Genomic DNA, 14,424 nt, shown 5'->3' on the forward strand with positions numbered 1-14,424 from the left:
AGGTTGTTTCCTTATCTTGGCTATTGTAAATAGTGCTGTAAATGAACATGGGGGTACATATATCTTTTCAAATTAGTGTTTTTGTTTTCTCTAGATAAATACCCAGAAATGGAATTGATGGATTGTGTGGTAGTTCTATTTTTAATTTTTTGAGGAACCTCCATAGTGATTGCACCAATTTACATTCCTACCAAGAGTGCACAGAGGTATATGAGGGTTCCGTTTTCTCCACATCCTCACCAACACTTCTTATTTCTTATCTTTTTGATAATAGCCATTTTACCAGGTATGAGGTGATATGTCATTGTAGTTTTGATTTGCATTCCCCTGATGATTAGTGATGTTGAGCATCTTTTCAGGTGCCTTTTGGCCATCTGTATGACATTTTTGGGGAAAAATCTGTATTCAGATCCTCTGCCCATTTTTAAATCAGATTTTTGGGGGGTTTTTTGCTGTTGAGTTTTATGAGTTCTTTGTATAATTTGGATATTAAATTCTTATCTGATATATGATTTGCAAATAATTTTCCCCCATTCAGTAAGTTGTCTTTTAATTTTGTAGATGATTTCATTTGCTGTGTAGAAATAGAAATTTTTAGTTTGATATAGTCCCACTTGTTTATTTTTGCTCTTGTTGCCAGATCCAAAAATTCATCACCAAGACCAATGTCAAGTAACTTATGCCTGTATTTTCTTCTTGAAGTTTTATGGTTTCAGGTCTTACATTCAGGTCTTTGATCAAAATGGTCTTACATCCATTTTGAGTTAGTTTTTGTGTATGGTGTAAGATAGTGGTCTAGTTTCATTCTTTTGCATGGGGCTGTCCACTTTTCCCAATACCATTTGTGGAAGAGACCATCCTTTCCCTATTATATATTCCTGCCTCCTTTGTCATAAATTAATTGACCATATTGTTTGGGTTCCATTGATCTATGTATTTGTTTTAATGCGAATACCATACTGTTTTGATTACTATAGCTTTGTTACGTAGTTTGAAATCAGGGCGCATGGTGCCTACAGATTTTTTGTTCTTTTTCAAAATTGCTTTGGCTATTCAGGGTCTTTTGTAGTTTCATCCAATAGGATTATTTGATGTATTTCTGTGAAAAATGTCATTGGAATTTTGATAAGGATTGCATTGAATCTGTATATTGCTTTGGGTAATATGGACATTTTCACAGTATTAATTCTTCCAGTCCATGAGCACAGAATATTTTTCTGTTTCTTTGTGTCTTCTTCAGTTTCTTTCATCAATAACATACAGTTTTCAGTGTACAAGTCTTTCACCTCCTTGGTTAAATTTATTCCTAGGTATTTCATTCTTTTTGATGCAATTGTAAATGGGATTGTTTTCCTAATTTCTCTTTCTCATAGTTTGTTGTTAGTGTATAGAAATGCAACCAAACTTTGTGTATTGATTTTGTACCCCACCACTTTACTGAATTTGTCTGTTAGTTGTAACAGTTTTTTGGTGAAGTCTTTAGGGTTTTCTATATATAAAATCATGTCCTCTGCAAATAGTGACAGTTTTAGGTGCCTTTTATTTCTTTTTCTTGCCTAATTTTTCTGGCAAGTACTTCCAATATTTTGTTGAAAAAAAGTGGGGAGAGTGGGCATTCTTGTCTTGTTCTTTGAGTCTTTTTAAATGTTAGGAAAACCAGGCTAATATCTATATATTATTCACATCTGGCCCTTTACTTCATTTACTTCATTTACTTCATAGATTTCTTTTTTAGTTGGGCATTTTCATGCCTTGAAACTCTAAAGATCTGTTTCTAAACAGATGAACATGGTGACTCACCCTCTCACGTATTTACTTTGTGACTGAGATGGCATTGTATGTGCTACATCTTGCATCTCTGATGGCTTCTCTTTATCATTGTTTTATCATTAGCATTGTTTTAAAGTCACTTTGTAGTGGCTTACTGACAAAGCTGAAAGGAGCTCTCTAGAGCTATACTGTCCGAGGCAGTAGCTTCTAGTCAGTTGTGGCAATTTAAGTAAAATGAAATAAAACGAAAAATTCAGTTTCTTGGACACAGCCACATTTCAAGTGCTTGATAGCCACTTGTGGCTAGAGGTTACAGGAATGGACAGTACAGATAAAGATCATTTCTGTCATCACAGAAGGTTGTATTGGACAGGACTGCCTTGGAGGAAACGATGCCTGTATGCTCCTGACACTTGTTTTTCTTGCTGATTACTTGAACTGTTTCCAGGAGGGACTCTTCAGAGGAGTCAGTTTTGCCAGGATCTATCAAGCACTAGCTTGAACAACTGAATTTTTAAAATGGGCTCTACTATGACAGTTTCCTAAACTGCTCTTTAGAAACTAGCTGGCTAGTCTTGTGGCCCTTTTAGTATGCCATCTGAAAGTGGCTTTCAGTATTTGGAGATCTCTAATTGCGCTTTCTCAGGGGTGGCTATACTTTTACCCCTCCCTGAATCATGTGAGCATATTTATTTCTCTTGTGGTTGATTTGTTCCAAGGTGATCTATTTCTTTAGTGTATGGACTTCACATTTTCCCAATACCCTCTTTCGTGGGCCTCATACCTTAAGTTTATATTTGTTACACATATGTTCTTACTTAGGACTTCCTTGTACCATTATCACAGTGCTCCTTAGTCAGATGTGCCCATCACTGTCGCCTGAAGTACTTTAAAACAATATAGATGCCTTTGCTCCACCCTTTGAGTTTTAGAATCAGTAGGTTTGGAGTAGGGCTTGGACATGTGTATTTTTTTTTTAAGATCCATAAATTATTCAGAGCCACGTTTGGTTGTAAAGCACCACATTTTTGGAAACCCTTCTGGCTCTATTAACAATCTATATTTGGGTTATGAAGTGGGCCAGTCCTTTTACACATAATAACCACACTAGGTGGTTAAATAAATGCTTGCAAGTATTTCTTTTGCAATCTGGAGTTCCAGCAAGATGATTTGCTTTCCCTTTAAGCTCTCTTGTGGGATGTACAAATAATTGTTCTACACTGGGCTAGTACTCCTTGGTAATCCCCATTCAGATTTCTGATAAGCCTGTCAGATTTAATTTGTTTAAAACAAAATCCTTAATTCCCTGCCTACTCCCCACTGCCCCCCCCCCCCCGATTTCTAAGTCTTTTCTGTCTCAGAAGCTCTACGCATTTTGTCCAGACAAAAAAATCTGTTTACTTTTCTTGATTTCTGTTTTCCTTCAATCTCCATATCTAATCTACCCATTGCTCCTGTTTGTTCTACTTCTAAAATATATCTCAAATCTGAATATTTCCTCTTCACCTTCATTGCCCTAATCCAAGATATCACATAAAGAAACTTTTTTATTATTGAAAAAAAATCAGACATATACAGAAGTAGAGAGAATAGTATAACGAATCCCTCTGGATCAGTCATCCAGCTTCAGTAATTAACAACTCATGGCCAGTGTTGTTTCATTTATTACCCCTCCCCTTGGGATCATTTTGAACAAATCAGATATCATATTGTACTGTAAATATTTCAGTATGTATCTCTCAAAGATAACAAATGACTGCATTTTAAAATATCATTTGGATCATATCATTCATCTACTTATAACCCTTCTGTGGCTTCCCTTTTTACACTTAAAATAAACCACACACTCTTTACTGCAGCTGTAATTCCTTTTGTGTCTGGCCTTTGCTCCTCTCTCCAACTCCATTTCATACCTCTTCCCCTTGGACCAGTACTCTTCAGCCACTCTGGCATTTTTCTGTTCTTTGGACTCATGGGAATGTTTTTTCAGTTTGGGGCTTTTGCACATGCTGTCCCTTCTTCCCAGCCAGCTCTTTCTTGGATTTTCACATAACAGATTCCATTTCATCCTTTACTCCTTGGCTCAAATGCCACCTTGTCAGAGAGATTTTTCCCTGATTACCATGTAGAGTTAGCCCCCTCCCATTACTTTATCCCATATCCCCCTGTTTATTTCCTTCATTGCACTTAACAGAATTGGAAAGTGTCTTGTTTGTTTATTTGCTTATTGTCCATTTCCTGATTTTCACTATGAGAGTGAGCAGAGACCTTTTCTGTCTTGTGTCTGTAATGCTTAGAACAGTCCCTGGCTTATAATAGGAACTCAGTAAATATTTGCTGATTATGAACATGCTTTCCAGGGTGCTTGGGCTGACTAAGATAGAGGGTTCATATTGAGGAGATTAAGTAAATCTTATTAGTTAGACTAGGTTACAATGTACATTAAAATATAAATCTAATGTCTTTTGCCTTCCTTATTATTACAATGTGCCCTGTTTATTTCAGGCTGCCTTTGATATTGGTTGGGAACAAATCTGATCTGGTGGAATACAGTAGTATGGAGACCATCCTTCCTATTATGAACCAGTACACAGAAATAGAAACCTGTGTGGAGGTATGCCTTATCATTGGATTTTGAAATTTATAGTTGGTGAGTTCTCACTAAATTGAGGTTCAGAATAGGAGGGAGGGAAGATGTGGGGTGGAATAAATTTGTTTGTGAAGTCTTGTAAACCAAATAAAACAGAGAACTTGGAGATGGCCTCTGAGCTCTTTGTAAACAGTCATATTGTGTTATCCACTAAGAAAAATGCACTTTTTTTCAGTTTCTTCAAGGAATGTTGATAGTTTAAAAAATATTTTTAGCTCTCATAATTGCTTTCAGAGTGAAAAATTTTAAACTTTCTTTTCAGTGTTCAGCAAAAAATCTGAAGAACATATCGGAGCTCTTCTATTATGCACAGAAAGCTGTTCTTCATCCTACAGGGCCCCTGTACTGCCCAGAGGAGAAAGAGGTAAACCCTCCATCCCATCAGGCTGTGTTAGTAGGGGCTGGAATGTGTAGGTAGTAACTCCGTTATGAAAACGATTTTTAGTAACTCTGAAGTATTCATCTAAACTGCTAAATTTAAAATTTATTGCTTACTATACTGTTATATTTTCTAGGTACTTTTCTTCAAAGACATTCATGTTAAATAGTCAGAATAATATTCCAGATCAAATATTATTTCAGGAAGTGCCATTAAAACAAACAGAAGAATTGGCAATTGTAACAACAAAAAGTCCAAAGACTTAACTAATGGTCTACTTGCTTTGCTACAATTAAATCCACAAATCTGTGGGATGAATTGGGAGATTGGGATTGACATATATCCACTAATATGTATAAAATAGATAACTAATAAGAAAGTGCTGTATAAAAAATAAATAAATAAAATAATATTCATATCAAAAAAAAATCCACAAACTTAAGAACACATACAAGCAAAAAACTTGTGTAATTATTTGAAATGGGTACAATATGTAATACAATTTGAATACTCCCTTTTGTTCCATAGCTTAGAAACACAGTAATTCCTTAATGAAATATTTAAAATTTAACAATATTTTACCGTAGACTTTTTTTTTTTTTTTTTTTTTTTGCGGTACACGGGCCTCTCACTGTTGTGGCCTCTCCTGTTCCAACGTCGTGCAGGCTCAGCGGCCATGGTTCACGGGCTTAGTTGCTCCGCGGTATGTGGGATCCTCCCGGACCGGGGCACGAACTCACGTCCCCTGCATCGGCAGGCGGACTCTCAACCACTGCGCCACCAGGGAAGCCCTACCATAGACTTTTAAAATTAATTTTTAAATTGAGATGTAACTCACATACCATAAAGTTCACCCTTTTGAAGTGTTCTCTTCAGTGATTTTTAATGTATTCACAAAATTGTGTGTCCATCCTCACTGTCTGACTCTAGAGCGTTTCAAAAGAAGCCTTTTACCCACTAGCAGTCACTCCCATTCCCTCCTTCTTCCTTACCCCAGCTTTTGGCAACCAGTAATCTTCTTTCTGTCTCTATGGATTTGCATATTCTGGACACTTCATATAAGTGGAATCATACAATATGTGGTCTTCTGTGTCTGGCTTCTTTTATTTATTTATTTATTTTTGGATTTTATTTTTTATACAGCAGGTTCTTATTAGTCATCCATTTTATACACATCAGTATGTACATGTCACTCCCAATCTCCCAATTCATCCTACTACCACCCCCACCCCCACTTCCCCCCTTGGTGTCCATACGTTTGTTCTCTACATCTGTGTCTCTATTTCTGCCCTGCAGACCAGTTCATCTGTACCATTTTTCTAGGTTCCACATGTATGCGTTAATATACGATATTTGTTTTTCTCTTTCTGACTTACTTCATTCTGTATGACAGTCTCTAGATCCATCCACATCTCTGCAAATGACCCAATTTCATTCCTTTTTATGGCTGAGTAATATTCCATTATATATATGTACCACATCTTCTGTATCCATTCTTCTGTCAATGGGCATTTAGGTTGCTTCCATGACCTGGCTATTGTAAATACTGCTGCAATGAACATTGGGGTCCATGTGTCTTTTTGAATTATGGTTTTCTCTGGGTATATGCCCAGTAGTGGGATTGCTGGGTCATATGGTAATTCTATTTTTAGTTTTTTAAGGAACCTCCATACTGTTCTCCATAGTGACTGTATCAGTTTACATTCCCACCAACAGTGCAAGAGGGTTCCCTTTTCTCCACACCCTCTCCAGCATTTGTTGTTTGTAGATTTTCTGATGATGCCCATTCTAACTGGTGTGAGGTGATACCTCATAGTAGTTTTGATTTGCATTTCTCTAATAATTAGTGATGTTGAGCAGCTTTTCATGTGCTTCTTGGCCATCTGTATGTCTTCTTTGGAGAAATGTCTATTTAGGTCTTCTGCCCATTTTTGGATTGGGTTGTTTGTTTTTTTAATATTGAGCTGCATGAGCTGTTTATATATTTTGGAGATTAATCCTTTGTCAGTTGATTTGTTTGTAAATATTTTCTCCCATTCTGAGGGTTGTCCTTTTGTCTTGTTTGTAGTTTCCTTTGCTGTGCAAAAGCTTTTAAGTTTCATTAGGTCCCACTTGTTTATTTTTGTTTTTATTTCCATTACTCTAGGAGGTGGATCAAAAAAGATCTTGCTGTGATTTATGTCAAAGAGTGTTCTTCCTATGTTTTCCTCTAAGAGGTTTATAGTGTCTGGTCTTACATTTAGGTCTCTAATCCATTTTGAGTTTATTTTTGTATATGGTGTTAGGGAGTGTTCTAATTTCATTCTTTTACATGTAGCTGTCCAGTTTTCCCAGGACCACTTATTGAAGAGACTGTCTCTTCTCCATTGTATATCCTTGCCTCCTTTGTCATAGATTAATTGACCATAGGTGCGTGGCTTTATCTCTGGGCTTTCTTTCCTGTTACATTGATCTATATTTCTGTTTTTGTGCCAGTACCCTATTGTCTTGATTACTGTAGCTTTGTAGTGTAGTCTGAAGTCTGGGAGTCTGATTCCTCCAGCTCTTTTTTTTTTTTAACCTCAAGACTACTTTGGCTATTCGGGGTCTTTTGTGTCTCCATACAAATTTTAAGATTTTTTGTTCTAGTTCTGTACAAAATGCCACTGGTAATTTGATAGGGATTGCATTGAATCTGTAGATTGCTTTGGGTGGTATAGTCATTTTCGCAGTATTGATTCTTCCAATCCAAGAACATGATATATCTCTCCATCTGTTTGTGTCATCTTTGATGTCTTTCATCAGTGTCTTATAGTTTTCTGCATACAGATCTTTTACCTCCTTAGGTAGGTTTATTCCTAGGTATTTTATTCTTTTTGTTGCAATGGTGAATGGGATTGTTTCCTTAATTTCTTTTTCTGATCTTTCGTTGTTAGTGTATAGGAATGCAAGAGATTTCTGTGCATTAATTTTGTATCCTGCAACTTTACCAAATTCATTGATTAGCTCTAGTAGTTTTCTGGTGGCATCTTTAGGACTCTCTATGTATAGAATCATGTTATCTGCAAACAGTGACAGTTTTACTTCTTCTTTTCCAATTTGTTTCCTTGTATTTCTTTTTCTTCTCTGATTGCCGTGGCTAGGACTTCCGAAACTATGTTGAATAATAGTGGCGAGAGTGGACATCCTCGTTTTGTTCCTGATCTTAGAGGAAATGCTTTCAGTTTTTCACCACTGACAGTGATGTTTGCTGTGGGTTTGTCGTATATGGCCTTTATTATGTTGAGGTAGGTTCCCTGTGTGCCCACTTTTTGGACAGTTTTTATCATAAATGGGTGTTGAATTTTGTCAAAAGCTTTTTCTGCATCTATTGAGATGATCACATGGTTTTTATTCTTCAGTTTGTTAATATGGTGTATCACATTGATTGATTTGCGTGTATTGAAGAATCCTTGCATCCCTGGGATAGATCCCACTTGATCGTGGTGTATGATCCTTTTAATGTGTTGATGGATTCTGTTTGCTACTATTTTGCTGAGGATTTTTGCATGTATATTTATCAGTGGTATTGGTCTGTAATTTTCTTTTTTTGTAGTATCTTTGTCTGGTTTTGGTATCAGGGTGATGGTGGCCTTATAGAATGAGTTTTGGAGTGTTCCTTCCTCTGTAATTTTTTGGAAGAGTTTGAGAAGGACGGGTGTTAGCTCTTCTCTACGTGTTTGATAGAATTCACCTGTGAAGCCACCTGGTCCTGGACTTTTGTTTGTTGGAAGATTTTTAATCACAGTTTCAATTTCATTACTTGTGATTGGTCTGTTCATATTTTCTATTTCTTCCTGGTTCAGTCTTGGAAGGTTATACCTTTCTAAGAATTGGTCCATTTCTTCCAGGTTGTCCATTTTATTGGCATAGAGTTGCTTGTAGTAGTCTCTTATGATGCTTTGTATTTCTCTGGTGTCCATTGTGACTTCTCCTTTTTCATTTCTTTTTTTTTTTTTTTTTTTTTTTTTGCGGTACGCTGGCCTCACACTGTTGTGGCCTCTCCCGTTGCGGAGCACAAGCTCCGGACGCGCAGACTCAGCAGCCATGGCTCACAGGCCTAGCTGCTCCGCGGCATGTGGGATCTTCCCGGACCAGGGCATGAACCCATGTCCCCTGCATTGGCAGGCGGACTCTCAACCACTGCACCACCAGGGAAGTCCTCATTTCTGATTTTATTGATTTGAGTCCTCTCCTTCTTTTTCTTGATGAGTCTGGCTAAAGGTTTACCATTTTGTTTATCTTCTCAAAGAACCGGCTTTTAGTTTTATTGATCTTTGCTGTTGTTTCCTTTGTTTGCATTTCATTTATTTCTGCTCTGATCTTTATCATTTCTTTCCTTCTATTAACTTGGGGTTTTGTTTGTTTTTCTTTCTCTAGTTCCTTTAGGTGTAAGTTTAGATTGATTATTTGAGATTTTTCTTGTTTCCTGAGGTAGGCTTGTATTGCTATAAACTTCTCTCTTAGAACTGCTTTTGCTGCATCCCATAGGTTTTGGATCATCGTGTTTTCATTGTCATTTGTCTCTAGGTATTTTTTGATTTCCCCTTTGATTTCTTCAGTGATCTCTTGGTTGTTTAGTAACGTATTATTTAGCGTCCATGTGTTTGTGTTTTTTACGTTTTATTCCCTGCAATTGATTTCTAATCTCATAGCGTTGTGGTCAGAAAAGATGCTTTATATGATTTCAGTTTTCTTAAATTTACTGAGGCTTGATTTGTGACCCAAGATGTGATCTATCCTGGAGAATTTTCTGTGTGCACTTGAAAAGAAAGTGTAATCTGTTGTTTTTGGATGGAATGTCTTATAAATATCAATTAAATCTATCTGGACTATTGTGTCATTTAAAGCTTGTGTTTCCTTATTAATTTTCTGTCTGGATGATCTGTCCATTGGCGTAAGTGAGGTTTAAAGTCCCCCACTGTTATTGTGTTAGTGTTGATTTCTTCTTTTACAGCTGTTAGCAGTTGCCTTACGTATTGAGGTGCTCCTATGTTGCGTGCGTATATATTTATAATTGTTATATCTTCTTGGATTGATCCCTTTATCATTATGTAGTGTCCTTCCTTGTCTCTTGTAACATTCTTTATTTTAAAGTCTATTTTATCTGATATGAGTATTGCTACTCCAGCTTTCTTTTGATTTCCATTTGCATGGAATATCTTTTTCCATCCCCTCACTTTCAGTCTATATGTGTCCCTTGGTCTGAAGTGGGTCTCTGGTAGCCAGCATATACATGGGTCTTGTTTTTGTATTCATTCAGCGAGCCTGTGTGTTTTGGTTGGAGCATTTAATCCATTCACGTTTAAGGTAATTATCAATATGTATGTTCCTGTTACCGTTTTCTTAATTGTTATGGGTTTGTTTTTGTAGGTCCTTTTCTTGTGTTTCCTACCTAGAGAAGTTCCTTTAGCATTTGTTGCAGAGCTGGTTTGGTGGTGCTGAATTCTCTTAGCTTTTGCTTGTCTGTAAAGCTTTTGATTTCTCCATCGAATCTGAACGAGATCCTTGCTGGGTAGAGTAATCTTGGTTGTAGGTTCTTCCCTTTCATCACTTTAAATATATCGTGCCACTCCCTTCTGGCTTGTAATGTTTCTGCTGAGAAATCAGCTGTTAACCTTATGGGAGTTCCCTTGTATGTTATTTGTCATTTTTCCCTTGTTTTCAATAATTTTTCTTTGTCTTTAATTTTTGTCAATTTGGTTACTGTGTGTCTCGGCATGTTTCTCCTTGGGTTTATCTTGCCTGGGACTCTCTGCGCTTCCTGGACTTGGGTGGCTATTTCTTTTCCCATGTTAGGGAAGTTTTTGACTATAATCTCTTCAAATATTTTCTCTGGTCCTTTCTCTCTCTCTTCTCCTTCTGGGACCCCTATAATGCGAATGTTGTTGTGTTTCATGTTGTCCCAGAAGTCTCTTGGGCTGTCTTCATTTCTTTTCATTCTTTTTTCTTTGTTCTGTTCCGCAGCAGTGAATTCCACCATTCTGTCTTCCAGGTCACTTATCCGTTCTTCTGCCTCAGTTATTCTGCTATTGATTCCTTCTAGTGTATTTTTCATTTCAGTTATTGTATTGTTCATCTCTGTTTGTTCATTCTTTAATTCTTCTAGGTGTTTGTTCTTTAATTCTTCCCAGTCTTTGTTAAACATTTCTTGCATCTTCTCGATCTTTGCCTCCAATTCTTTTTCCGAGGTCCTGGATCATCTTCACTGTCATTATTCTGAATTCTTTTTCTGGAAGTTTGCCTATCTCCACTTCATTTAGTTGTTTTTCTGGGGTTTTATCTTGTTCCTTCATCTGGTACAAAGTCCTCTGCCTTTTCATTTTGTCTGTCTTCCTGTGAATGTGGTTTTCCTTCCACAGGCTGCAAAATTGTAGTTCTTCTTGCTTCTGCTGTCTGCCCTCTGGTGGATGAGGCTATCTAAGAGTATTGTGCCTATTTATTTTTTTATTAATTAATTAATTAATTTTTGGCTGCATTGGGTTTTTGTTGCTGCGCATGGCTTTCTCTAGTTGTGGCAAATGGGGGCTACTCGTTGTTGTGGTGCATGGGTTTCTCATGGTGGTGCCTTCTCTTGTTGTGGAGCACGGGCTCTAGGCATGCGGGCTTCAGTAGTTGTGGCACGCAGGCTCAGTAGTTGTGGCTCGTGGGCTGTAGAGCACAGGCTCAGTAGCTGTGATGCATGGGCTTAGTTGCTCTGTGGCATGTGGGATCTTCCTAGGCCAGGGCTTGAACCCATGTCCCCTGCATTGGCAGGCAGATTCTTAACCACTGTGCCAACAGGGAAATCCCTGTGTCTGGCTTCTTTCACTTAGTGTAACGTTTTCAAGGTACATCCATCCACGTTGTAGCATTATTAGTACTTCATTCCTTTTTATGGTCAAATGATACTTCATTTTATGGATATACCACATTTTGTTTATCCATTCATCTGTTGTTGGATATTTGGGTTGCTTCCACTTTTTGGCTGTCGTAAAAGAGCTGCTAAGAACATTCGCACATAAGTTTGAACCCCTGTTTTGAGTGTCTGTTTAGCAGTGGAATTGCTAGGTCACATGGTAATTTTGTTTTACTTACCGAGGAACCACTAAACTATATGAAAGTCCCAATTTCTCCACATCTTTGCCAACACTTGTTATTCCCCAGCCCCCACCTCTGTTTGTCTGTTTATAGCTATCCTGGTAGATGTGAGTGGTATCTCTTTTTTTGTTGTTGTTGTTGGTTTTTTTTTTTTTTTTTGCGGTACGCAGGCCTCTCACTGCTGCAGCCTTCTCCCGCTGCGGAGCACAGGCTCCGGACGCCCAGGCCCAGCGGCCATGGCTCACGGGCCCAGCCACTCCGCGGCATGTAGGATCTTCCCGGACCAGGGCACGGACCCGTGTCCCCTGCATCGGCAGGAGGACTCTCAACCACTGTGCCACCAGGGAAGCTCTCGTTGTTTGAACTGCATTTCTTTGATGGCTACTGATGTTGGACATCTTTTCATGTGCTTATTGGCCATTTGTATATCTTCTTTGGAGAAAGGTCTATTTGAGTATTTTGCCCATTTCTTAATGGAGTTATTTGTTTCTTTTGTTGTTGTATTTGAGTTTTTAAGAAATGAAAGTTTGCTGGGGGGAAAAAAGTTTCCTGAAAGCATTTTTTTCAGGAAAAGTTTATAGTATAGGTGAGTGGTTGTAGAACTGACCCACAGGCCAAATTTGGCCTGCCACCTGTTTTTATACAGCCTATGAGCTAAGATACATTTTACATTCTTTAATGATTGGGGAAAAAATCAAAAGGAATAATATTTTGAGATATGGGAAAATTATATGACATTCAGATTTTCACCATTGATAAATAAGTTTTATTGTACCACAACCACCTTCATTCCTTTATATTTGTCTATACTTTCCTGTTACAAAGGCAGAGTTGCATAGTTGCAACAGAGCTTATATGTGGTAACTGTCATAACAGTGCTGCTCAGTGCACTGCTAACTGGACTGACATGGTTCAAATGCAGCAGCATTTCATGTACCATGTGTACCTCTGTACTGCGGCATTTTATTTTTTTATTATCAGTATATACCTATCATGCCAAAAGAAGAAAAGAAAAAAGTGGGTTTTCAGATGGCAAAACAGATATATATTCTGAGCTCTAATTTCAGCATTGGTTTTTTTGGACCTAAATGCACGCACAAAGGAAATTTCCTAATCCGTTTGACCATGCAGTTGAGGAGCTTCCACCCAGCCTTCAGTTGGAACTGATCAATCTGCAGTGTAATGATGTGTTAACAGGCAATATCAAGAAAAAAATCAAATATGATTCTGTAAATGCCTTCCAAGTGATGAATGTGCTCAATTAAAGTTGTATGTTTACAGATATGTGTCACTATTGGCAGTGTGTATCTGTGCAAAAAGACATTTTCAAAGATGAAGTATGTAAAATCTCATTACAGATCAGCATTAATAGCTGAACACTTGCAGTTGATTTTCATGATAGGGAATGCTGACTTTTTTTTTTAATTGAAGTATAGTTGATTTACAGTATTGTGTTAGTTTCGGGTGTATAGCATAGTGATTTGTTTTTTGTTTTTGTTTTTGTGGGGTTTTTTGCAGATTGTATTCCATTATAGGTTATTACAAGATAGGGAACATTAACTTTGAACCCTAATTAAGCCAAATGTTATCCCTCTAAGAGGAATTCCATCCTTCTCATTAGTAGACCTGTATAGTAAAGGTATACTCAGTTATTACTATATTTTAAATTTAATTAATAAATTATTATTTAATTTCATTAATAAATTATTAATTATTATTTCATTAATAAAAACTTTGATTATCTCTTGCTGTGTAAGTACCTACATGATATCCTTGATTTTGCCTGTTGACCCGCAAAGCCTAAAGTATTTGCTATGTAGCTCTTTACCAAAAAAGTGCTGACCCCTGGTATAAATATTAATCTGAGTTATCCCTTAATCTGACCCTGATTTACTCTTCCTTAATCCTGGTTTACTGTTCCTTAATTGGAGTGTTTATTTCTAACTTGCTCTTAATTCAGTATTTCCCAAATTCACCTCATAATAGTCACTAGGTGTACTTGTTAAAAATACAGATTCCAGGGGCTTCCCTGGTGGCGCAGTAGTTGAGAGTCCGCCTGCTGATGCAGGGGATGTGGATTCGTGCCCCGCTCCGGGAGGATCCCACATGCCGCGGAGCGGCTGGGCCCGTGGGCCATGGCCGCTGGGCCTGTGCGTCCGGAGCCTTGGCTCCGCAACGGGAGAGGCCGCACTGGTGAGAGGCCTGCGTACCGCAAAAAAAAAAAAAAAAAAAAAATACAGATTCTATTCTGATTCAGCCAGGTGCTATATCTTACGATCAAGAAAATTTGGGAAACAGTCTCATACTGGAGAGATTTACTTCTCAGCTTAGCCTAGCAGTACATTCAATCGCCACTGTTAGTTTGTTCTCAATTCTCTAATTGCTACTTTTTTCTTAGGCCTATTATTAGTTCTGCTAATCTGCTAATCCTCCCTTCCCTGTAAAACACCGACTACCATCTGTTAGTCATTTCTTAGGTGGACCTGCTTAAGGTAAAATCTGTAACTTTTAGAGACTATATGCCTTG

General features: G+C 37.6%; 1 protein-coding gene across 6 annotated transcripts in view; it reads left to right on the top strand.

Annotated features, from left to right (window-relative positions):
* RHOT1 (ras homolog family member T1) overlaps positions 1 to 14,424 on the top strand; it is a 57,554-nt gene that overhangs the window by 17,070 nt on the left and 26,060 nt on the right. For all 6 annotated transcript variants that reach the window (XR_014298317.1, XM_082679019.1, XM_082679021.1 and 3 more), the window contains exons 7-8: positions 4,276 to 4,384; positions 4,683 to 4,784. Coding sequence is in view for 5 of the 6 variants with exons in the window: in XM_082679019.1 (XP_082535145.1) it covers positions 4,276 to 4,384; positions 4,683 to 4,784 (211 nt within the window). In the remaining variant the exon portion in view is untranslated. The remainder of the gene's footprint in view (positions 1 to 4,275; positions 4,385 to 4,682; positions 4,785 to 14,424) is intronic.

The sequence above is a fragment of the Grampus griseus genome (assembly GCF_964374135.1).
Source record: "Grampus griseus genome assembly, chromosome: 20".
Classification (NCBI taxonomy): domain Eukaryota; kingdom Metazoa; phylum Chordata; class Mammalia; order Artiodactyla; family Delphinidae; genus Grampus; species Grampus griseus.